We start from the raw sequence: 27609 nt of genomic DNA on the forward strand, positions 1-27609 counted from the left end.
TTCCAAATTAAAAAGTTGATATTGTAGAAGTGTATCTATTAATAAAAATATAATTTTCAACATTAAATTTGGCATTGAAATTTTTACTAAATTTCACTCGTCCAATAGGGGCATTATTTTAATGCTTTCATAATATTAATGTACTGTAAATAAATACTACAAACAAACATCCAAATCTGTAAATACTTCTAAATGTTATCAGTAAAGTTATCACAGATATTACATTTTATAAAATGTACAGTAAATTATGCACAATAATCATTTCTCTATAATACAGGGTTTTCCAATAAGAGGTGTTATTTTGATATTCAATCGTAAAAGATCAATGGTTTCGTTGCTTGTGTGGCACGTAGAGCCGTTTTGTTGAAAGTAAACGTTGTCCAGATCAATACCATCCAATTCCGGCCATAAAAAAATCATTAATCAACTCTCGATAGCGCAATCCATTCACCGTAACTGTTGCTCCAGCCTCATTTTCAAAAAAGTAAGGTCCAATGACTCCGCCGGACCATAAACCGCACCAAACAGTCACACGTTGAGGATAAAAAGGCTTTTCAACAATAACTCTTAGGTTTTCCGAGCCCCAGATGCGACAATTTTGCTTGTTGACGAAGCCACCGAGGTGGAAATGGGCCTCATCACTCAAGATGATTTGCATTTGATTCACTCAAGTGAATTTCAATGCGTTGTCGAAGCGTGCATCGTTCCATTTTTATTAATGGCGTAGTTTCTACTTGTCAAATGTCAAAAAATGACAGCTTGAAAAGTAACATCTACCGAAATAGCGGGCTATTCAAAATAACACCTCTTATTGGAAAACCCTGTACTATAAATCCAGTTTTTCACAAAGTGCCTGCTTCATAGTACAGGTAGGTACCTACTTTCGGTGAGACACAATGGAACCCGTGAAAAAAGTGTTTTGCTAGTTGGACCGTTCCTCGGATCGCCTCGTCGTCTCTCAGTCACATGTCGGTTTTGTGAGACCGACGCAAATATACTTCGTAGGGGGGGAGGGGGTTGTGTTGTTCTCAGCACAAACAACTCTTGCATTGTTTTGTACGAGACGGTGGAGCGACACCGATCGGGTTACATACCGCCTGACATGACAGGGGAACACGATTTGTAGATGCAGCTTGTACAATCCTACGAATCCATTTGCAATGCCTCATCGGGTGTAGCCAAAATGTTATTTCGACTGAACTAATTTGAACTTCAATATTTTATAATATCAAGATCCATGGTTCACAAGTAGAGCCCAATAACAATGATTCACAAGTAGGATTTCAATGGCAAGGTCTATAGTTCGCAAGTAGAATTTAATGGCGAGGTATATGGTTCACAAGTAAAGTCTGTGGATCACAGGGGAGTTCAAGGTCTTTGGTTCACAATTATTGTCCAGTGGCGAGGAGTAAAGTTCACAGGCGATCATTTCAATGTCTGTAGCTCACAATTAGAGTGAAATGGCGAGGGGACGATTTAAAGGTATGTGGTTCAAAAATAGAGTCCAATGACTAGGTGTATAGTTCACAGGTAGAGCCCCTCCTCTTGGTTCTCCTCGTAAGTGCGGCCGACCCTCTTCCTCCAGACGTAGCAGCCCCACAGCAGCGCGGGCCCGGCGGCCAGCCCGAGGGGCAGCAGGAACAGCAGGTACAAGGACCAGCCGTCGCCGGTCAGCTCGTACCACTCGTCTTCTGTGTCACCGACCACCTGGAAATATACAATTGATTACCATCAACCATAGATAATAGGTACAAGAGATATTGGCCAGCGAACCACCACTGGAGCTACGAGATATTGACGATACAATGCGTTGAGCGCTGGAGATTTTCGTACGTTTGTTTTTATAGGTACCTCTGAATATTGGCACGAAAACAGTTAAACTGTTGTTAAAAGCCAATAAATTTACCCATATTTCATAATATACCGTAAGTTTATAGATTTTATAAAAAAAAAAACAAATTAAAAAAATTATTTAATTCACAAACAAATGCGTCTGATTTTTAACAAAAATTCTTTAAAATTGTACTTATTATAGGAAATTTTGTGAATATGTATTCAAAGTTTTATAAAACTAAAAACAAGGTTTAAAAAGTTTATAATAACAGTACACATTACTATTTTTAATTTTAAAACATTTAAAACTTACTTACGAAAACTTTGTTCGTTTTTTCACTTAGCAAATAATTTTTCAATCTTAATTTATTAGACTAAAAATTATCCTAGAATAATAAAAATGTATTTATTTGTTTGTTTTGATCACTATATCTGAATTAGTATTAAAAATCACACAAGTTACAATATCACACATTTTATTTAATAATAATTTAGGTTTCGCAACAAAAAAGAAAAAAAATTGACAGGTGTAAACTAAACTCCACTCTTACATCTTATTTTTAAATTTAGGACATTGAATTAACTTTGAATAAGCAGAGAATTCGATAACGAATGTATTGATGAACAATACATAAGAGAATTTGTGTAAAATAAACATTTACATGATTAAAAAATGCAATGACAATCTCTTGAAAAACGGAGAAACCATTTGCTGTGTAAAACTGTTAGCTCGGTGAATAATGCAGTTACGAGGACGGGGGAACTTTTTAAATATGTCCTAAAAAAATTATATGTCTCTTCAAATGGTTATATTTTTGGCGGATTTTGCAAATGTGGCCAAATAAGCTCTGATAAAATTTCCTCTGATACCATATGATTTGTAAGTAGGTACATTTTCTAAGCACACAGCAAAAATTCTAAAAATTCACCCGCCCACGCGCAAGTCAGCCGCGCGCGCCCCTCCCTATTCGGGTTGGGGGATCCATCGCCTAGTACGTAAATGAGCAACATTGACCCGAATTGAAGTTGTGAATTCCGGAGTACCTGACAATTGTTTTTCTTCTATTATGCGTGTATACGTGATTTGTTCTTTTTTAAAGTAATATACAAACATTTGGAACGAGACAAACAAACAACAGCTCACCATTTAGCTAGCAGTGGTTTGAAGTCGCGAAATTTAGCTAAATACTTTGGGAATTAACACATAAACTTGGAAATACTTTACCAATTATTTATAAACCATACAGAAATGCTATGTTCAAATAAGTAATCGTACAATTTGTCCAAAGAAACATTACTATTTCAATGACAATTCTTTTTTCAAACTTTCTTCAGGCAGTTAGGTAAAAATGCGAATAAAAAAGTTGAAATAAACAGTAGAATTTCACGTTTGAAATAGAATATGTACTAAATCATTGAAACGGCCACCATCTTGAACCGGAAGCGTAACGTGCAAACAAACTTACAAAGAGAGGAGAAGCAAAACGGTCGAGTTAAAACAGGACAACAAAGGAATATCACCTCTAAATAAGCGCTGCTGTTCGTGTACCCTTTGGTGTTGGCTGCCACGCAGTAGTACCGGCCAGCGTCTCTTGCCCTCGCCTTGGGAAGCACCATCTTGCTGACGTAGATCTGCTCGGACAGGTGCAGCTCTCCCGCCCCCTGCATGGGAGTGGGCGGCTGCTGACGGGTGGATCCGCTGCCCCAACCCGGGGCCATCCACCACAGGCGGAGAGGGGTGCGGCTGTACACCTTGCATTGAAATATTGCCTGCAAAGAGATCAAATCACGGTCTCATTATCACCAATTCAATCAAACCTAGTTGCTTTCTCAAATGACACGTCTGTTTCCATTCAAAAAACCTGTCAGTCTCAGTTATCAGCAACAGCCATCTAAAAGCGTTATCCAAAAACTGCCTCACATCATGAGTATAATTCAAAATAATGGAGGGTTGAAAATATTTTTTTACAACGATGTCGTTGGTGCATAAGAACCGGTGAGAGACATTTTGAACATTGATTGCAAAAATATAAATGCGAGCATTGTTTTTCTTCCGAAACTTTAAACTTAAACTAAAAAAACGAACATCTTATAAATTACATCTTATTGATTTTTTTGAGTAAAACCTCAAAATTGTAATATTTAATTATTGAAGACAATATTAGCGATTCCCAAACGAATATTTGAAACAGAAAAATCAGAAAAAAAGATACGGTCACATCTAGGACTCGAACCTAGGACCCTTGCCTTGCCGGGGCACCGCTCTACCAAGGGTCCTATTAGCTAAGTTTAGGAATCTCTAATTTTGTCTTCAATTTAATACTTTCATTAGATAGATACATCATTTAACAGTATAGTTAGATGAACAATAAAAATGCAGTACTTTTTTTAGATGGTTAGTTAAAAAAAAACACAAAAATTTATACATTGTTAGCATGTGTGAAAGAATCAGAATTCAGCATCGAAAGGGTTAAGAATTGAATCACCACGCTTTTGATATTTTTTGTTGCAAATAACCTCCTCTATCACCCCCACTTCGTTTGATCCTGGTTTACGTGACACCCTGTATAAGTGGCGTTCCTCAAGGGTTTCATTTGGGTCCAATTCAATTATATTTTCGCTGATTAAAAATTCAACAACAGGAGATCTCATACTGTTACATATTTACAATTGTAGACTTGGCGATGCCCTAACTAACAATCTTCAATCTTCATGTCTAGCCGATAAATGATAATGCGATGTTTTCAAGGATAAGCACAATCTCTAATCTTTGCAGTAGCAAATCAATACGTATTAACACAACAAACATCATTCGTTTCTTTCCACCGTTTAACAAATGACAAAGAAAGCCAATAAACATATTGGCTTATCATTTTGTTATCAGACCTTGTAACGCTGTTAAAATCATTTCTGATTCGAATATGCGCCATAAAATCAACCAGCCTAATCTATTTTTATCTTTATGAAATCGTTATCTGTGTACCTACCTAAATAATATTATGAAATTTTATCACCCGTTATCATCAATCCAATTTTTACAACAAACAGTATTTTTAATCCCAATATTACGTTAAAAATCGAGGTAAAAACCACTCCATTTCTCCAGGTGTCTTCTACTGTCATAGTTTTCCAACACCGGGGCAAAAGGCTTGAAATAATGCCACGAGTACGCCAGTCGTTTGCAGTCGTAATATGTAGCCCATGTATGTGAATTAATGAAGAGCTCTGGTGTCACGCGACCATTGTTCCAGCTCGTCAGCGCTACGTCGTCGGTCGACCGACGGCAGGCGTGGCACTATTTCCAGCATAATAGTTGCAACAGTTCTCTCCCTCTGTAAAACGCGTGGACAGTTAAACCGCATCACATGTGCAGTCAAAGTAGCTGTGCGCCTATATAGCACCGTTGAGAGATGTATTGTGTCAACTGTACTAGTTCTTCGGAGGTACAGTGATACTGATACAACGCCGGATGCCAATGAATAGCTAAAATACTTTATCCTCACTTTGTGGCCACCATCAAATATTCAAACATACGAAGAAGAAAATCAGGACAATCTTCAAATACAAACTACGATGATGATGAAATTTTAGCCGTGTTGTTGTCTGCGCCTTACCTAAACGCAGAGCTAAAAGGTCGCGGATTGCGGAGAAGAATAAAGAAGGAGAATCGATCAAAATATGATTTTTTATTTACAAACACAAGATACGCGCCACAATATTATCAGAAGGCAAAACGCGGGAAGGAACTATGTGAGATATAACGTCCCAGCAGACGGGTGCTCAGGTCAGAAAGTTTCATCGGTTCGCCGTGCCAGGTGATGGGGACTACGTGTCGTTTCGGTGTTGCAAGCTGGTAGATCTTGCCAGTAACAAAAAATTCAATACGCGAAATTCGTTCCTACAAAATCAACAAAGATTAAGATGACGAAATCATGATCAACAACACTAATACAACTACCTACAGTCCGCCTTGTAACAGGAATCCACAGTGAAGAGGATGGTGAATAAACTACCAAGTACTATTTAGATTCTTAAAGTTTTTGTGGCAAAGTCCGCCTTGAGTCTGATTTCAGACCGTTTTAACCAAACAAATCATCATCATCGCTTTTGGCTCTACAACCCCTGGTGGGTCTTGGCCTCCTCAAGAGTCTTCCTCCACTCATCTCGGTCCCGCGCCAGCAACCAAACAAATACCTTGGTAATAAGTCAATTTTTTTACTGTTCTATCTTAATAAACAATAAATATATAATAAAAAGTATGGATTTTATAAGTAGAATAATCTCAGAGTAGAATGGCCAGATCCAGCATCAACTCTCCAACCATTCGAAGAAGAAGAGAATCAGGGCAATCTTTCATCAATCAAAATCAACAGATTTCAGGGTAGAATAACCTCAGGAATAACTCAAACTGCACTAAGCTTGGCATTTTTCTAACTCATCAAACCCTTTATACGCGTTTTATAAGCATGCCTGAAAAAACGTTATCTTTGTTTTTACCTGTGAATCTTTTTCAACTGTCAGGTTATGTGGCAGCCTATCCAAGAAAACGGGCAGTGATAACTCCATATCTGAAAACATTATAATGTTATTTTTAATGATAAACTAATGTTTAAGAGACAAGGTTTTTATGCATAGCGCAAAGGATAACATACTATTTCTAAGCAGTAATTATTAGCCTGAATTACCTGAATTTAAATTGAAACAATCTTTCGAGAATAAAAACATGCCGCCGACGGGAATTGAACCCGCAGCCTACTCATTGCCGGTCAGGTGCTCTACAATTGTATGTATTGGGTTAAGGCGATGCACTACGTCGTGTAATATTTTAAATTGAGCCGCTATCAATAACAACCCTTACGTAGATATGGCGATAAGGTTTAAATCCCGCTTATATCCGCTTGTTTTGATTTATGCAAGAAAAAAACATGGCCAAAAAGTGCCTTTTATTTTATTTTGTGGATGTTCAAGCATAAATATTTAATTTTTTTCGATCATTTTATAAATAATTTAATTTTACACATTATACAATAAAATCATAACCGAAAATGGGTTCGTAAGTAGGAGATTATGAACTTTAAAGCAGTTTTCATAGCCTTTACATTTTTTTTTCTGGGCTTATAAAAAGACTTATCTAAAAAATGCTCGATTATTTCAAATGCCAAGATGTATTCTATTCTCAGTAGGTATTTAATTAAAGCATCTGAAACATTTCTAAGCGACCAAATTTTCAAACCAAAAACACATGATTTTGCATTACTACGTATGGCATCGCCTTAAGGGTTAGGTGGTCGAACAGTCCAAAACAGGGTTCTCAGCCAGATGTCGCAGGTTCGATCCTTCTTCCAGCTATGTACGTCCTCCATTATTATAAAAACAATATTTTCCACTTATTCTTAGGTTCTGGAGGTAGGGGAAGAATCTGGTTATACTACTCGTCGCTAGGACATTATGATGAATAACGTGACTGTCAGCCCTTACCAATAAGTTGTGTGGATAATATAACCTCCAGTCTGACGGCGCTGTGCAGGTGGATACTGGAGGTAGCGGACTGCCGGCAGCGGTAGAGCCCCTGTCTCTTGGGCCCCACGGCGAGGAGCCCTAGCCGCCCCGTGCTGTGCCCCTTCAACTCCTCCCATCCATCCCGCACGTACTGGGCCTGCGAGCAATTGGAAGACGTCATACCTGGCCCGCATGGCTGGGGGGAAACGAACAGATTAATTAATATGAAATATGGCTTATAATAAGGAACTTGAGTGAAAAATATAATGGCTTAAAAAACATACAATTATCAGTTGGATAGCCTTGATAGGTTCATTAGATCAAGGTTTCCTAGTATATATTATTGTAACAATCATACTACGGTTTTAGGCTACAATTCTATTACAAATAGACTACTCACCACTGGTAACTCCCATGCAATGTTAGCTGATGTTTTTAATATGCCTCTATCGAAATATTAATCTGTACTGATTAAACATTGTAGCAGTGCTTATATCAATGAGATCATTGCAAAAGGTTTTTTGTTTCTTCTTTATTTCTTTTAATAACTTTGTACTAATGCGTTTTCTTTTTTCATTCTTAATTCTTCCATTTTGTACTATAACTTTCAATAACATTAATTATTCATAAATATCAACAAACGCTGATTCTGAATATGTAAGTTTTATTATATTTACATAATAAAACTAATACTTAACACGAATTAATAAATCGTCATTTAAAAAATGTAAGATGAAAATATTAAGAGATTTAAACGCCCTATCGTTCGGCGGATTCTGACAGAACTTACACCGCTACCTCACGGGTCGGTCGGCCGCGTGCAATGGAACGCGGACAATTTTGTGCAAAGTTACGCTGCGTAGGCTCGCACACGTGTTACCACTGCATACAAATTATTTCAAAAGAATTATTGTTTTTTGAAAATCTTAAATTGGAATTTGATTTCGTACCGACCGAGAGATTGACCTTACAAACCGACTTAGGGCGAAGCTTAATGCCAAATCACTATTTTGATTAATCTTTTTAACGAATTGGTGTACATTATGAATACCAAAAAAATATGCTTTAGATAAATTGAAGGTTTTCCTATCGTTTCGCTTGAATAGAATACAAATAAAAAATAAATTACTCAATAAAAAATGTAAGTGTGAACTACTAAAAAAAAAATTTAGCAATAGACTTTTAAAAAATACAGTGTTATAGCTAAGATTATCTGCGACTGTTTCACTTGATTAACTTTTTACTTTATATAAAATTATTTACAAAAAAAAAAAAAAACAGTTTTGTGCTTGAAATCGAACGTATGTCAAGCGATTTTAATGCCTATTACCTACGATATAAGATATACGAAGAATATACACATTTTTGGCTTGTAGCTTCCTCTTAACCAACATAACCGAGGTACGTATGTCACGCGTACCCCGTCAGATTTCAATAGTTTGAGGGCGTTTGGCGGGCTTAGAAAAATGAAAATTTTGAAAATTAACTTGACTATTAAATCGTTATTGGTAAAAAAATGTTTTTTTTTTTTTAATTTTGAATATAAACATTCATATTTATTTTTAATTGATAGATAATTCCTTACTATACGAAGGTGTCCGGGGTTAAAGTTCACTGACTTCGGGAGGTGATTCTTCAAACACCTCCTGGAGTTTGTGCACTTTTCCCCCGGACACCTGTATATTATGTAGCTCTCTCCCGGACGAACTGGGCCAGCGAGCAGTCGGAGGTTTTCATGCCTGGCCTGCATAAAGGTCGACACATAACACACTGGGTCGACATATTTATGCTGCGCAAGCAATGGAAATAAAACGTCTGCTTTAGTAATACACTCGTCACACGCAATGCAGTTCCAATCCCAGAAATCAATAATTAAAGTCATAATGCCCAAACCATATAGGTTCTCTAGCGATGAGCTCTTTAAACAATTTAATGTACTTGATGTTCGTCAAAACTATATAAAAAAGGTTACTATCCATGTACATAAAAATCTAGACAATATTAATAAAATTGATCATAAACATATTACAAGAAGCCACAACCGAAATGACCTTATGATCCCAACGAGCAATACGGCAAAGTATCAAAAGACACACCATACTTGGGACCTAAACTGTACAACAAAATCCCCCCTGAATTAAACATAAAAACTTGTAAAATTTCCTACATAGGCCTAATAATAACTAAATGGTTGATTGGACTGGGTAGAGTGCAATCTGAAGAAATGTTAAAAAACGTCACATAATAAATAGACATAGACTAATCACACACTATATATATCTTCCATTATTCTAATTATTGCTCATACACAATTGAAACATACACAACAGCTCAAGTTCGACTCTATCATAAGATTGTAACGATTAAACATCACAAATTAAAACATTAATGAGATATATTTTAGACATAGACAAATCACACACTTACTTTCACATATTTTTGGTTCCTTGGAACGGGCAATTTGCCTAGTTAGGAACCAATAATTTCGACCTGATAAGGTACAATAATCTATAATCACTAAAAATATTTTAATTATATCTTGTATCATATTGTACTGTGTGTAAATCTAAAGCAGAGGTTCCCAAAGTGGTCTTTATGGACCCCCAGGGGTTGATATCGGCTTGCTGGGGGTCTATGTCAGCTAGAAAAAAATTTGGGGGTCCACGAGATTCAAATGGGGTACATACGAGCGGACTCCCATTTACCCCAAGTCAACATTTAGGAGTTCCGTAAATGACACAATAGACTTAACACAATTATAATAGACTGAGAAATTACTTATTTGATATTTCGTAAAGTTGTTAATTGAGGTATATAAATAGAGTCTACGTTCCTTTTCTCATCAGAATTAATATATTCAAGCAAAACATTGTACATTGGAAGCCGCGAATTTTCCTAGTTCGACAACTAGTTTTTTGAAAAACGTTCAGGGTAATAATGACGTTCAACATTTAAATGTACTTCACACAGACTTCAAAACTAAGTTTGAGGACATTTTGACTATGGAAATGCAACGTTGAAGAATCGGATTTCATGTAACAAGAAAAACTGACCCAAAAAAGCACTGACAAAGAATTTAAGGGGTAGTTCTGTAGGGCCAGCTACAGAAAGAAATTCCCGTTGCTTATCCTGCTTCATTTTCATTTGGTGTAATACCTCACAAGGGTGCCCCTGTCTGCACAATGTAAAGACAGAGCAACTATACCGCCACCCGGTTGTTGGGCAGGCAAGGGAATATTTTTACTAAACAATAAATGATTATCACATGGGACGTTAATATTTTAAGGAAAATTCAATATTCGGCAGGCAGGGGGTCTACGGAAAAAAAATTGGCAAGTGGTCTACGGGCCAAAAGAGTTTGGGAACCTCTGATCTAAAGGAATAAATAAATAAATAAATTAGCTCTATACAGGGCCTCTCAGGGCCTATGTCATCTTTGGCGATGTCGTCTTTTTAGGGAAATGAAGTATGAGGGGTTTGTAGGAATGTGGGGATCAATGGATCCAGGAGTTACGGACGTATTAATCCACCCCAGTGCAGTGCAAGGTTCCACCGAGAGAGAGTCCGGCTGGGGAAGTAAAAATGTCTCCCTCAACCAGACTCTTGGTAGTACAACCACTTGGGGTTTTGGTTATCCAATAAATGGTTTCCGGGGTACCCATACCCGACTCCCAATTTCAACATATAAACAAAACCTAAAAAATAAACGTGAAATCAACGCGCCAGTTAAAAACCATAGACCACCTGTCACATAGTATAAAATACACGCTTTACGTGTGTCGAACCAGTGTGAACGTTGACCTGATAACGTAGTAATGCGTGTATCGTGTATTTCGTCCCGGTGCATTTCTAGCCAAAAATGTGTAGGTATATTCTTGGTATACCTTATATCGTAGGTAATAGGCATTAAAATCGCTTGACAAACGGAGTCTAGAAAAGTTCGATTTCAAGCAAAAAACTGTTTTTCACTTAATTTGTAAATAATTTTATAAGAAAGCAAAAAAGTTAATCAAGTGAAACTGTCACAGATAATCTTAGCTATAAAACTGTATGTTTTAAAGTTGTTTGCTTTACGCGTTCATACATTTCTATTGAAAAAATATTTTTTGTAGTATTTTGCATCTATATTTTTTAATGAGTAATTTATTTTTTATTTGTATTCTACTCAAGCGAAGCGATAGGAAAACCTTCAATTTATCTAAAGCATATTTTTTGGTTTTTATAATGTACACCAATTCGTTATAAAGATTAATCAAAATAGTGATTTGGCATTAAGCTTCGCCTTAACAGTGTCATCTGGTAGATTTTTTTGAAATTTAAAAGAGATATCAAAGTTACCAGCGTTTGGCGAAAACATAATGCAGTCCATACACTTTCATGCACCCATGCGACAACCCAAGTTGGTATGTTTAATTACCTTGAACTCCCAATGCGCCGAAGCATCCTGCAACCTCCCAGCGCAACTCAAAACCACATCACTCCCCTCCAACACTCTTTTAACGGGAGTTACATTCGTTACATTTGGTGCCCAGGGCCAATCTAGAACAAGGTAAAGCACAGTTCTTAGAATTAAATATGGAAACACATAATAGGCTCTGCCACACGTACTCTTCGGTACGGCGTTACCAGAAAATATATGATCATAAATGAAATAAATATGATCATATTCCTCCCAATGCAACGCAAGCCGATGGGTGGAGACACCGTTTGGAGAGGTCAAAGGGTTTCCCCAAACAGCCTCTCCCGATCTGGCACGCCATGCAGCTGGTGTGCAGGCGTGTTGGTTATCCAATAAATGGTTCGTTAAAAATTAATAAATTAAATGGAATGTTAAAAGCATGTATTTATAGAAGATTAAGAAAATATTTTAAAAGACAGATTACAATACATGCAAAAGTAAACCGTTTACAAGATTTCTCCCCCGAAAGAAGTTATCTGCGAACTTACATATACTATAAGTTGGATATAATTTAGATATGGTTTTAAAGATCATATCTAAAGTCCAATGTTGAACCACTAAATATTACTCAAAAATTGATCCTTAAAGTGATGTACAAAAAAATCTTTTATCCATCAAACCTAATTTATAAGGAATGTAATGTTATGTGTATAAAACAGCTATAAATCACTCAAATACTATGTCGATTTTTTATCAATATTAAATTTGCTGAAAGAACACAACAAATGCGGACAACTAGAATTAGCTCTACATTGAACTTTGTGGCGGTACATACTAAAACTTCTCTTGGTCAAATAAATTATTTATATCAGGCACCACTTATGTTTAATAGAGTGTTAAAAAGAGTGTTTTATGTACAGTGAGATGCAATAAATTAATAAATAAAGAGAAAAAAAAATAGCAACTTGATGCAAATATAAACTATTATAAATTAAAACATGGAAATACGAAAATAGTGGAGCTGTGTTTTAAAAAATTTAGATCGATCTCAGATCTAAGAATTTGTTCATTAGTAAGAATGGTCATTAAAGTAGATTAATTTATTATAAAATTGAGTATTGGTGGTGGTACATAGAACTTTTCTACAAAGTACCTAACCTTTTGGTTTTTTTTATTTATTTTGTGCTACTTATTAGGTAAGTACAAGGTTTGAGTAATCACTGAAAAAATTTCACTTACTTTCTTCTGCCGAAGAACAAGAAATCCGGTGTGCGGCCACGAGTAAATATAGGAGCATCCATTCCATCCTTTCCTTCTATGTGCAATGACACCATGACCATGGTTGTCGACTGCAGGGCGAGTCCTACGTCCTACAGGAAGTCCGCACTTCCCGCCTCGATCCTGATAACAAAACAATTCTAATATCGTAAATGTGACTTCACTTATCACCAGGGCCCGATTAACCTCTGGGCTCACTGGCTGAAGCATAGGGCGCAAGATTTTTGGGGAATCTTGAGGGATTTTAGATCTCGGGTGATTGACCGTAGGCCATAAAGGGCTAACGGGAAGACTGGGGACTATAAATCACCAAGGGGTTTGTTTCACTAGACGTCTGGCACAACGGCCTCTCATATAAAATGATCGCTCTCGGGTTTCCATTAAGACTTACGCAACTAATAGCCAGGTACCTGAGAAATAGATCCTAAAAATAGTAAAATAGATAACGAATTCTCCAGAACCCGCCTCGTATCCTCTGGGGTCCCACAAGGCAGCCAACTTTCTCCATCCTTATATAACATCTACTCTACCGACATTCCTAAACTCATTGATCATAACGTTAAAATCACTCAATTTCGGATGACACTAATATCATGTCTAGTTCAACAGTCAAGAGCATCGCCACAAAGCGTGTTCAGAGACAAACCACTCTAACTGAAGAGTGGTGCAAAAAGTGGAGAATCTCAATAAATCCAACTAAAAGCGCCGCGACCTTTTTCTCAAAGACACGGCCAAAACGGCTCCAATTAATTAGACTGTTTGGGGAAAATGATCCATGGAAAAAATCAATCAAATACCTAGGTGTAACGCTCGACTCCAAGCTCACCTGGAAGAAACATATAACGAAAAAAATAAAAGCAGCAAATAAATGTCTAGCAGCACTCTACCCGATGATGGGCAAACAAATGAACGAAAAAAACAAAAAAACGGACAACAAACTATTGTTATATAAAACCACCATAAGGCCAGGCTTCACTTACGCTTGTCCTTTTTGTTGGCATGCTGCTCAAAGTCACATAAAAATAATTAAAAACTTTCAAAACAAAGCCTAGACTTGCGTTAAATGCGCCTAAATGGAGTAGAATTTCAACTATCCATAATGACTCCAACATTTCGTTGATAAAGTACTTCTTTGTTTCCCAAGCAACTAAATTTTAACCGGCATTCCCAACCATACTAATTCTACAATGATTCAATTGTAGAATTAGTGTAAATGAAAATATTAATTTAAAAAACCAAATATAATCCTCCGAAAGGAATAAAAATATGCACACAGCTGCAGTATAGTTTTAGCTCTATTTAAACCAATCCACAATAATGAAAATATAAAAGTAGCTCTATTTAAACCAATCCATAATAATAAAAATATAAAAGTAAAGAATCTATGGAAAATCCAATATAATTATCAGTAAACTCATGTTTAGGAACTATGAAAGTAAATCAATGAAAAGTCAAAAAAAAAGAAGGGTCCGCCCTCCTGGGCCCCAAGCAATCGTAGTTCTTACCTAATAATAATAAAGCGCCCTAGAGATGATTTTGTCATGAAAACGTCTCATAAAAATCAACTTATTATTATTTTGATTAAGGTACATACAATAAATTAAAAGGTTTCTTGAAACTTTGAAAAATAACTCGCCATCCCAATGATATTGTTGTCATGTACGATTGAAAATTGTACCTACACACTGAGGATACAGGACTCGGAAAATAATATATCAAATTTAGGCGATGCACTACGTCGTATAATATTTTGAATCGAGCCGCTATCAATAACACGCCTTACGTAGATGGCGATAAGGCTTAAATTCCCGCTTCACACCATCTACCTGTTTTGATTTATGCAAGAAAAAAACATGGCCAAAAAGTGGCTTTTATTTTATTTTGTGGATGTTCAGGCACAAATATTTAAAGGTTTTTCGATCATTTTATAAATAACTTAATTTGCCACATTATACAATAAAACCATAACCGAAAATGGGTTCGTAAGTAGGAGATTTTGAACTTTAAAGCAGTTTTCATGGGCCCATACATTCTTTTTTCTGGGCTTATAAAAAGACTTATCTAAAAAATACTCGATTATTTCAAAGGCCAGGATGTATTCTACTCGCAGTTTTTAATTAAAGCATCTGAAACATTTCTAGGCGACCAAATTTTAAAACCAAAAACACATGATTTTAAATTACTACGTAGTAACCCTTGACTCTGTGCAAAAACGGGCGGTCCGTTTGATAGATTCCCCAATCTTAACAAACGGACTGCAATATTTAGAGCACAGGCGTCAGGTAGGTATGCTGTCCTTGTTCTATCGGTATTACAATGGAAGATGCTCTGAGGAACTAGCGTCATTGATCCCTTCGGCACCGGTGCGTAGTCGGGATACACGCCAAACGCGCGCCCAACATTTGTACACAGTTGACATTTGTCACATGAGAACGGGTCGCTTCTACGATTCGTTCTTAAGTTCAACAGCTCGGCTGTGGAACGAACTGCCGGCCTCTGTGTTTCCTCCCTCCTACAACATGGGACTCTTCAAGACCCATGTTCACTCCTTCCTCTCCACAAAAAGACCCTCCACACAGCATCCCCAAAGATGACATAGGCCCTGAGGGAAATTATTTTCTTCAGGGCCTCCTGTGTGGAGTTAATATAAAAAATAAAATAAAAATAAAAAAAGTGCATCGCCTTAAATATTAAATATTGTCAGGATTTAAAAAAAAATTGAAATCGAAAGCATTTGTTGGTTGAAATTTTCGCCTGTAATGTAACGATTCATATTCCACTCTTTCACCCACACCACAAAGGTAGGTACCTCATTTAGTGATAGAGTACAATTTTTTTTTCGAGTTTTTACATTTTTATGAGATCTGATGGGTGGGGGGCGTAATCAGCATGCTAGTCTAGGGCGGCCGGAACCCTCAATCAGGCCCTGCTTGTCACTAAGTTAGATGGGAGTTTTATACAAAATAGAGTAGAAGTCCTTACAGCCGGGGACTTGAAACCGTGCTCTATTTGATTCAGGGAGATATGTGCTGAACGAAACTCACGGATCAACGGCAAACAGTAAAATTTATTGTATGGGGTTTTCCAATAAGAGGTGTTATGTGTATTTATTTCCGGTCATAAAATGATTTTTTATGGCCGGAAGTGGATGGTATTGATCTGGGCAACGTTTACTTTCTACAAGACGGCGCTACGTGCCACACAAACAACGAAACCATTGATCTTTTACGGGGAAAGTTTCCGGAGCGTGTTATCTCTCGAAGAGGTGATCACAATTGGCCACCGAGATCTTGTGATTTAACACCTTGCGACTTCTTCCTTTGGGGCCACGTGAAAGAGAAGATCTACGCCAACAGTCCAGCGTCGATTCAAGACCTCAAAGATGGAATTAGTGAGGCTATCGAGGACATAAGGCAGCCACTTTGCGATTTGGTTATGGAAAATTTCATGAAAAGGATATGGTCCTGTAGGCGTGGTCGTGGTGGTCATTTGACTGATGTTATTTTTCACTACTAACGGCATACCTTCCTCTTTATAATGAAATAAACATTCAATCATTTATATTAAAAAAATGGCATTTTTCTTTGTATATCAAAATGACAACTCTTATTGGAAAACCCTAGTTTGAAATTTAAATTTGAAGTGGTAAAATTTTAATCGCCTAATTAGCAGTCATTTAAATTATATAAAAACATTATTTCGTGGTGTTGGGAAGTGAGTTAGCTAAGAGCTTCTCAGATGCACTCATAGAGGACAGTGCAAAGAGTTTGCTTGGAAGTCTGCAAGATGGCAGCTAGTAGTCAGTAGTCGCTAGGGCCAGTATATATATATATATATATATATATATATATATATTTATTTATTTATATATATAATTTGTACATTTATTTATAACAATTACAGGTAATAAAGCCTAAGACGTTATAATTGTACCATTTATGCAGTGTATATGCAATGCCAAAAATCTCGTAAATGCGCTATAGGACACAAAAAATAAATCTAATTTCTTATCTACCGCATTCAAAAAGCACGTAGCTCTCCCCACAGGTGAGTTCATTAATAAATTAGTGCGGCTTGCTCTACTATATAGAAGATTGTGATGACGTCCTCGAGAGTGAGACTCTGGTACAAAAAAATTTAATTGGGCCAGTATCTCATTATTAGATAAGTGACCGTTTATTAGTTGGAAAAAATATTTAAGCAAAGCAATACCTCTACGTGTCTCTAGGGAGTGGTAATTGGTCATGCCTAATATATAAATCGATGGGTAAAGCCAAGGGTAACGTCCATAGAGCCGCGAGAATAAAAACCTTAAAAAATTTTTATGGACTCTTTCAATGCGTAAAGTGTATGTTAATTCATGTGGAGCTCAGATGATCGAGTTTGATTCAAGTACACTTAGGACTAGTGTGTTATATAATAACGTCAGTGTTTTTGTGTTACGAAACGGATATGAGTTTCTAATTACGAAGCCGAGAAGCCTGTATCCTCTGCTTATTAAATCATCGATGTGTTGGTGAAAGGTTAGTTTGCTGTCGTAAATAACTCCTAGATCTTTGATTTGATTTAGGTGTTGGAGAATAATTTCATTGATTGTATATTCAAATACATGCGGTTTCTTTGATCTTGTATACGAGACGATATTGCACTTGGGTGTACTGAAGTTCAAGCCATTTATTTTGGCCCAGTTTGAGACGCAGTCAATGTCACGTTGAAGGAGAATACAGTCAAGATGGTTTTTTATTGAACGATATAGTTTCAAGTCATCTGCAAATAGTAAATACAGCGAATGTGTGATGACTGAACCAATATCGTTGATAAAAATCAGAAACAGAAGTGGTCCAAGGATAGACCCCTGAGGAACTCCAGAAAAAACTGTGAATTCCAAAGAACTGGAACCCTTATAATAAACAAACTGTCTACGATTTCGAAAATATGAAGCAAAAAAACAGAGTAGTCTTTTGGAAAAACCAAATGAAGCTAGCTTATTTAGAAGAATGTCGATGTCAACCTTGTCGAATGCTTTTTCCAGGTCGAAATAAGCAACATCCACCTGTCCCCGATTGTCGAGAGGCTAAGGCTGCTTCCAAACAAACTTGGTGTTTGCAGATCTCTTTTAGCCAGCTCCTAGTTAGGTCGACTATCGAAGTCGCTATTGTAATACGCGAAGTATTGAATAAATCCCTGATTTAACATAAGGAACTTATTCTCTAAAATTTCCTTCCACGACGAGTTGGAGAATTGTTTGTGGGAACAAATGTTGTTTGTGGGTACATTTACTGTTTTTGCAACAACGTAACACACAGAACAAAGGCATTTCAAAGAGGCAATATGATTGTAGATCGACTACATTGGTGTAATGTAAAAACTTCCATCAAAGTGAAAACACTGTCTCGCTTATTACATTTAATACACCAATGATTTCAACAAACCTTACACTGATGTGAAAAACCAACAGAAGTGTGATCTACCGTGCCTGATGTGTGCGAAATAAGGTCAATTGTTCCTCAGTTCCGGTGAATTTTACCAAACATTTTCAAACATTGAAAATCTTTGTTTTTTTACATTTGCTCCACACAGGAAGCCCTGAGAAGAAAAATTACCTCAAGGCCTATGTCATCTTTGAAGATGCTGTGTGGGGGGACTTTTTATGGAAAGGAACACTGGGTTCAAAAAGAATGAAGGCGTGTTCCACTGTTCCAAAATATCGATCCAGTATCTAGTTGCCAAGTAACATAAAAAATTGTAAATTCCCAAATAGATTCAGATATATGCTGAAAACATGGCTCATAAGTAGAAATACTTTATACTATTCATAACTATCAATCAATAGTTGTTTATTAGCATGTAGATTTTGTGTTATCTTATAAGTAGTAACAATTTTACAAGTGTGTATTTTGTACCTTCTTTAAAATGGATTATATCTATTTACTGTCAATATCTCCTGTATAATACATATTCTCCTATGTACACTGCATCATGTATCACTTCTATGTAAAAGCCTTTTTAGGCGTATATATATAAATAAATAAATAAATATTATGTATATTTTTTTTTAACTTCCGATTTTGTTGTCCGGGTTAAATCTTCCCCAAAGGAAAAACTTAACCCTTCCACACACTTTTCCACAAATGATCATCTAGTCAATCAACACTATGTAAGTGCATTATATAAGCAAAATAAATACAAAACAATACAAGAACAACACGTCAACTCACCAGAGATCAAATGGGAAAATAATTCACCGACTCCTGATATTTTCATATCAGAGGGTTCGGCTCGGTAGAACTTCTAACAGGGCCTATAAATCCTACTGATCCCTCTACATAAATATTTAAAAAATCTTTTGTTATCCTACATGTATTCAAAATGACTGACTTTTGCATCTTTATATATAAATGTTTTGGTAGATCTAATACGTCTAAATTTTTAATAATATTATGTATACATATTTACATTTCTGTTGACAAACTGCAGAAAGGTAATTGTTTTAGTTAATACTAAAGAACAATAAATAAAAAATAGAGGAAGTTCTGGGAAGGAAACAGGTATGAGGGGTGGTTAGGAATCTGGAGGTACAGGGCGATTAGAGGTGGGTCCATGAGTACTTTTCGTTACTGGGTACAATGAGTACAGGTACAAAGAAATACCTGGTAAAAATACCGGTGACAAAATACTCAAAAGTATTTAATATCGACCTGAGGATTGATTCAGAATAACTAATTTCTTAACTGCACTCACATAAATTCTGCCCAGAAATTCCCCACAAATTTTCTACGTAAGCTTGATTCCCCCGTTAATTATTCGAAATCCATGGGTGGGGGGGGGGTTGTTACAGATCTTCTGTGATAAAATTTTCCCCACAAACAAAAAATACATATGTGATTCCCCACAATAATTTTTACAAATCCAGGTAGGGGGGTGGCTGTGGAATTCCCTGTCGAAAAATTCCCCACATTTTTCCATCATCATAAAAAGTACCCGTCAAAAATAAATATCAGGAATACCCATCAAAAATACCCGTCAAAATACCTAATAAAATACCCATCAAAAGTACCCATCAAAAATACCAGGTAAAAGTACCTATTAAAAATATTTAGTCCCGGTATGAAATACTTGTGAGTAGTTTGGAACCAGGCATTTTGGAAATTTGTCACAAGTACAAAGTATCGCATGAAAATACCCGGTACTTTTACTGGGTACGATAAATACGCCTCACCTCTAAAGGCGATGGGTCGAGAGAGTCCGGCTGGAGAGATCGAAAGGTCTTCCTTAACCAGTCTCACCCGATTCGGCCCACCACGCAGTAAACTCATCCGCCGCCAAGAACTATACAAACCTAACCCCATGAAACCGTCACCCCTGCTAAGTCACCAAACGTAGCAAACCACTCGGGGTGACCTATGGCACTGGTGTTAGTTATGGGTTGAATAGATAATCAATATCATTGGTCTGTCTGAAGTCTAGGGTCTAAAGGTTTTAAATTGGCGACGTCGGTTTTCTTTCAAATCAGTATAGAAGAAAGATAACACTTCTTGTGATTGTACCGATTGTAATGTAAGTACCTACTGTTATAAGTACCTTAGAATCTAATAATATATCTTAAAATTAAACATTGATATGATGAGATTTCAATGTATTTATCTATAATTTCTTGAATGCTTAAAGTTGAAGAAAGGTCAAAAGGGTCAATGGCTGTATTCTGTGTACCAGAGGTAACAAAACATGGGTTGCAAACCATTGATATAATAATTTATATTTGTCGATGGCTGCAACCCGATTCAAAACTCACTTTCACAGCAAATTTTGAATATGTGCTAAAGAAGGTATTAAAAAAGTCAATTTTCTTAGAAGATTAAGAAATAAACTAAATGGAAACACTTACAGAGCTCATTTATAAAACTATAGTTGCTCCACATTTAGATTATTGCTCTACTATGTTATATTTGGCCAATGAAGGAAATTTGATCAAACTAGATGTTATGTAGAATAGAGCTATGAGATGTATACTGGGAAAAGGCAAATACGCAAGTATTAATCAAATGAAAGAGCAGCTAAATTGGATTCCAATTAAAAAGAGACTGTTATTTGATGTGTTAATTTTTGTGTATAAAGTCATGAACAACCAAATGCCAAAATATTTTAAGTATGAAATCGTTTTTAATAGAGATGTTCATAATTACGAAGCCGGAAATGTAAATATAATTAGATTGCTACATATGAAGAAATCAAAATCAAAATCACAGAACTGCCTAATGTACAAAGGACTAAAGATGTATGATGAAATGCCCGAAAGTCTGAAGAATGAATGTATTTAAATGTTATGTTTATTGTAAAAATATTTAAAGTTACAAAATGAAATATTATCTTGTTTATATTAGTTTATATTCAAATGTTGCATAAACTAACTCAATAAATAGGAATTTAAAAAAAAAACACACATTGCATTGCCAATAATAAAAATAAGATTTGTAAGTAGCTTGTAAAGGAAAACATGTTAACTTTTATTTGAAATATGTTCTTACTATGTAAATTTAAATAAAAATAAAAAAACTTAATTTATAAATAACGAATACAAAATACTGACGCTAAATTTTCACCATGCTTCGGCTGATTCTATTGTCATAATAACTTAGATACTTATTTTTGTAAAAACGAGGTTCACATCAGAATGTGATTAAAATTTTTTTTAACAAAAATAGTATAATAATCTAACACAAGTATTTCTCCCGGAACAGCTACTTACATGCGGAGAAATGATTTTTTTATCGTGCCTATCGGCTACTGCGGCGCACGACAAGTTAAAACGGCCACCATATTTAACCGGAACCGGAACGTGATACACAAATTTACGGAAAGACGTACGAGTAGTACTTCACTACGTTAAGTCAATAAGCTTTGGGGCAGTTCTAAAAAGTTTGACAACTCCTGATACACAAAATACACCCATAACTATTTCATTAGCAGACCAATAAATCTATCGTCAAGAATAAATAAATATCCCATGAGATGTATTCGCGAGAAAGCTATTGAACGCAATAGAGTGCTAACTACACAATTAACTGCGTATTGAAATCAGACGTTTTAAATTAACGGTGGCTTCTCGTGTAAATTATTTACTAAAAACGCTTCTAATAAACATTACAAACTGTAAATTATGTATCTAAATCAACTCATTTGTAAACACACCAAGTAGATCAGTGATACATAACCCGTGGCCCTATTCGCAAAAAAAAATATTTTTAAATCGGTCTCTCTAGAAGTTGCTTCGATCCTTTCCCGTAATTCAATTCAATTCAAATTTGGCCAATGAAGGATATTTGAACAAACTAGATGTTATACAGAATAGAGCTATGAGATGTATACTGGGAAAAGGCAAATTAGGAAGAGCAGCTAAATTGGATTCCAATAAAATAGAGACTGTTATTTAATGTGTTAATTTTTGTGCATAAATAAAGTCATGAACAACCAAATGCCAAAATATTTTAAGGATGAAATTGTTTTTAGTAGAGATGTTCATAATTACGAAACCAGAAATGTAAATAGAATAAGACTGCCAGATATAAAAAATCACAGAACTGCCTAATGTACAAAGGACTAAAGATGTATGATGAAATGCCTGAAAGTCCGAAGAATGAATATATTTAAAAAGAAATATTATGTTTATTGTAAAAATATTTAAAGTTACAAAATGAAATATTATCTGTTGTATAAACTAACTCAATAAATAATGATAACAAAATGATACGAATTCGTGGCTTCGGTTCTCAAATGTATACGTACCGTTATACATACGAGACAGTGTATGAATGTGAATAAAGCACGGAGTGTGTACCGAGACAGATGTATGTGGCAGTCTAGCCTTTTCGTCTACCCCTCCGGAGAAACCATGATGGTTAATTAGTTAACTTTTAGTCACATGGACAAGAGATAATTATGTTAAAGGAGCAAAATTTTATAACTGTGATTAATTTATATACCTACACGTATAAATGCATCTAATAAGACACTCAATTAATGTAATTTTCTTACGAGATACACGGACACATGACCAGAAATGCCACTGCAACGTAATTAGATTGCAAACAAGAAACAAATCATGCTTTTACAGAAATCTCTCATTACATGTAACTAATCATGTTAGCAATGTGTAAATGTCCATATATAACAATTAAATATAGGTATATATTTATGTGTGTACATTTGTAACATTTTATTTTATTTGGTTTTACGTCCAGCCGGGCTTTTACATGAATTTTAAAAACAGAATATATCTAATGATCTATCAAAAATTATATATTAAAAAAAAAATTAAACCATATTAAACAGTAAACTGATAATCTGAATATAAAAAAATATTAGTAAAACATGTAACAGTAACGTAAAATAATATAGAAACCAGCACAATACTACAAATAAGACAAATCACTAAAACTAAATTACCAACGCTACTATAATTTGTAGTATTCAACAAAGTGCTGGTATTTTATTTATTAATCTTAAGTTAGCTCACATCTTCGTGTGTGCTAATAGTTTTATAAACATATAATCATGTACATTGTTTGGCAATCATAATCTTTCTTTATATATTTCAATAAAGTCACAAAAAAAGAAACATTAATAATTGAGATAGACATATTTTCTTAATTCATTTTTGAACTTATGGATTAAGCTTCTATAAATGGAGTCATTAAATAATATCAATAGTACTACTAAACTTGCTGCCCAGATCATGTATCCTATTGGTAGTGAGTGTGTCTGATAGTTGGTTTTTTCGGCACATGGAATTTAACAGTGGCAGTGATGGCAGGACTGTCAATTAATTTGTGTAACACAACCAGGTCTGACATAATTCTCCTGTCAGACGGTGTTTTTAGATGCAATCGATTCATCAAACCGACATAATTAATGTATTCAATTGGAATTCTGAGCTTAAAATTTTACATACCGAGGTCATCTTTTCTACATTAGGTGCGTCCTACTTTTAGTTTTCTCCGGATACTCGCCATAGTCAAAAAGGTTTTGTATCACTGGAGAAAACCGACATTATATTTCTACGGTAGCAAAAGCAATTTAAAATTTTCACATTTCATGACTAAAATAGTCGGTGTTAAAAAAAAACAACTTTCATTATAAACAGTGCGAATAGGACGAAAGAAATAAACATAGGTAAGTACCTATTCTATGATATTAAATAGGCTAAATATATTAATTATAATTTACATACAGACTACAAAACGCTCGTTTGAAACAACCCATAGAGAACACACCATATAAACATACCTAATGTTTAGGTCTGGATCAAAATAAAAGGTTTCAAGGGTCCTGGGTTCGAGTCCTAGATGTGACCGTATCCTTTTCTGATTTTTCGGTTTCAGATTTTCGTTTAGAAATCGCTAATATTGTCTTCGATAGTTAAGAAGTGTCAATTTTTTTTCACAAAGAATTTTTCAAAAGCTAAATAACACCAAACTAAAAAACGAAATACCATTTACATTGCATATAATCTGTATTTAGCTTGCATTTTTTTAATATTAAATATTCGTGGCGCAGCAGCACTCCTGTGGGGGGTTTTGTCCCTGAGGGCCCGTTCCCACTTCCGTTTTCAAATCGGAGGCGGGTCCCGTTTTAAAAACGGATGGCCAATGGCCCTGTTCACACTACCGTTTTAAAAACGGACCATACTCTACGAAAAAAAATAATTGTCGATTCAACAAAAACATGTTATTTGCTCATTCTTCAGTAATGGTGCGCAATGGACGACGATGAAGCTCTTGTTGTCATGTTGTACTTATTAAAAAGAAGGAAAAAAGTGAAAAGAAAATTTTGGGTACACCCAATCATAGCCGAATGATTTTCTGTAGGAATTTTCCAAGTGTTAATTGGTGAGTTGAGAAGTGATGAACTAAAGTTCTTTAATTATTTTAGAATAATAATGATTGGATTATTTATATAGCGCCGTTTTCACCATGAAAAATCACCTCAAGGGCGCTTAATGGCTTAAGAGAATGTCTATCACTTCCTTTAACCATCTACTGGAATGAGTTTCAGAGAACTTAACATATCAAAATACAAAATTGAGAAAGTGCATTTGTCCTGAAGAAAGGCTATCGATATTTTAAAGTAAGAAAACAATAACAACTCAAATATTTTTTATTATGTGTTTATTAAAATAATAAGCTCTTCCGTGCATCTCATTAAAGCTTTAAAATTTAAAAAAAGTAAACTTAAAAAAATTAAAATTAAAATTTTGATGTACAAAAGTTGTGTACACCAAGTGTTTTGTTTTTATTTAGTTAAAGATAAAATATTACCATACTCTTTCTTCGACCAGTGGTATTAAATTTTCGGGATTTATTTCCTTATCCATTATTGTAGTTACTTAACAAAATAACCAAATACAAACACGCAGCGTGCCTGCTTATATTTTATTCGAATTCCGTTGAATAATGCACGTGTGTACCTATATTGGCGGACTTTTACAATCACAACGAAATGGCACGACACCATTCGTCTCATTTTTAACTATTATTATTTAGTGTGTGCGAAAGAGCGAAGACGCTTTTTGACATACTTGCTTATAACAGCTGTTGAACACGAAACGCAATGCCAATGACAGTGATAGAGTGTGGAATTTTTTTTTTTTTGTTTTTAATTGAAAAAAAAATGCTACCGGACAGCAAAGTGCCCGTAACATTTTTTACTCCAAATGTGCTAAGGAATAGTTGGTTAAAGTTTGTCGGGTTAGTGCCGATACACCCTGTATAAACGTATACATTTGCGAACTTAAACGCGAACCGAGCCACGAATTACGGGAAAGGAACGATGCAACTGCAATGCATGTTGCGTTTCGCGCCATTTGCGGTTGCTTCGTTCCTTTCCCATAAGTTGAGGTTCAATTCGGCAGTTCGGCTCGCGTATGTATGCGTAGCATTAGACATTAGACACCTAGCATAGGTATTTATAAACATAACATAAAAATAATTATCGTTTTAGAGTACTTTCTGATACATAAATCAAATTACACAATCTGACACATACTTTGAGCTTATAAGTTCCAGAGTTATATTCCAATGAATCTATATTCAGTTTGCATTATAAACACATCGTTACATCAAATAATGGATATTAGTTTTTTTCTACTTCTTTTCTTGATGCGTGTACGGCTTTATAACGTATATGACTCTATGAACTGCTCACGTCCAAATGTGAATAGTCAGGTTCTTCCCAACTGCTACGATAGCTGCGGACTGCAGCCTGCTGATGACATCCAACATCAGATACCGGAAGAAGTAGAAGTATGTAATACATACCTACAAGAACGTTATAAAAACTTGATAATCAAGCAACACCAGACACTAGCAAGATTTTGCAACAAACAACTAGCTCGCCTTTGGCTTGAACAGTCCTTGCAACTATTTGCGTATCCTCTAGACACTGGACCAATTTGTATCGTAAACGACTAGTCCCATAAATTTACCTTAATTTCCCGACGGTAAAATTAATCCACACCGAAATAATAACAACGCCAACTGATTTTTGCCAAAGAGCACGTAATAAAAATAACATATCCCGTCCGATCTCGGCGGAGGTTTGGGTACTACTGAAGATATGAAATAATCAATCCGGCCAAATCAAATAACGTTATCTTTTCTGGTAAAGCCGGATAATAAAATTATCTATTATCACCTATATACAACGTTATGTTACATTGTTACAGTGGCGTGGAAACTGCATGGCCAGATAAGGTACCTAATCTTCTTCGCCTAGATTGAACTACAACTCATGCATCACAATGCAACAAAAATAATACGAAAATGATACATGATTGTAACACAAATGAAATACAAATGAAACACAAGTGAAACACGAGTAAAACATGAGTACAACACAAATGAAATACAAATGGAACACAAATGAAATGAAAATGAAACATGATTACAACGCAAACGAACTACAAATGGAACACAAATGAAACGAAAATGAAAGATGATTTCAACACACATGAAAGGCAAAATGAAACACAAATGAAATGAAAATGAAACCCGATTACAACACAAAAGGAAGATCAGATGGAACACAAATGATACATGATTACAACGCAATTGAGGGACAAATGGAACACAAATGAAACGAAAATGAAACATGATTCCAACACAAATTAAATACAAATGGAACACAAATGAAACGAAAATGAAACATGATTTCAACACAAATGAAATACAAATGGAACACAAATGAAACGAAAATGAAAGATGATTACAACGCAAACGAACTACAAATGGAACACAAATGAAACGAAAATGAAAGATGATTTCAACACACATGAAAGGCAAAATGAAACACAAATGAAACGAAAATGAAACCCGATTACAACACAAAAGGAAGTTCAGATGGAACACAAATGATACATGATTACAACGCAATTGAGGTACAAATGGAACACAAATGAAACGAAAATGAAACATGATTCCAACACAAATTAAATACAAATGGAACACAAATGAAACGAAAATGAAACATGATTTCAACACAAATGAAATACAAATGGAACACAAATGAAACGAAAATGAAACCTGATTACAACACAAAAGGAAGTA

General features: G+C 35.4%; 1 protein-coding gene across 1 annotated transcript; it reads right to left on the reverse strand.

Moving 5' to 3' along the window:
- Positions 1-697: 697 nt before the first annotated feature.
- Positions 698-26570, reverse strand: LOC149411052 (fibroblast growth factor receptor-like 1). The gene is made up of 7 exons (XM_089647389.1): positions 26323-26570; positions 12971-13132; positions 11750-11871; positions 7312-7528; positions 6331-6401; positions 3355-3603; positions 698-1707 (listed from the first exon to the last, which is right to left on the reverse strand). The coding sequence occupies exons 2-7, from the start codon at positions 13035-13037 to the stop codon at positions 1525-1527; spliced, it is 909 nt and encodes a 302-aa protein (XP_089503515.1). The 5' UTR covers positions 13038-13132; positions 26323-26570; the 3' UTR covers positions 698-1524.
- Between the last annotated feature and the right edge of the window lie 1039 nt (positions 26571-27609).

The sequence above is a fragment of the Hesperophylax consimilis genome, chromosome 26 (assembly GCF_061612785.1).
Source record: "Hesperophylax consimilis isolate HC1 chromosome 26, BYU_Hcon_1.0, whole genome shotgun sequence".
Taxonomy (NCBI): domain Eukaryota; kingdom Metazoa; phylum Arthropoda; class Insecta; order Trichoptera; family Limnephilidae; genus Hesperophylax; species Hesperophylax consimilis.

Coding starts and splice junctions, on each gene's coding strand:
- LOC149411052 (XM_089647389.1), bottom strand. CDS start 13,037: ATGGAATGGATGCTCCTATATTTACTCGTGGCCGCACACCGGATTTCT. Junction 7,529..11,749: donor CGGCGCATTGGGAGTTCAAG/GTAATTAAACAT, acceptor GTTTCCCCCCAG/CCATGCGGGCCAGGTATGAC. Junction 6,402..7,311: donor ATTATCCACACAACTTATTG/GTAAGGGCTGAC, acceptor TAATGTTTTCAG/ATATGGAGTTATCACTGCCC.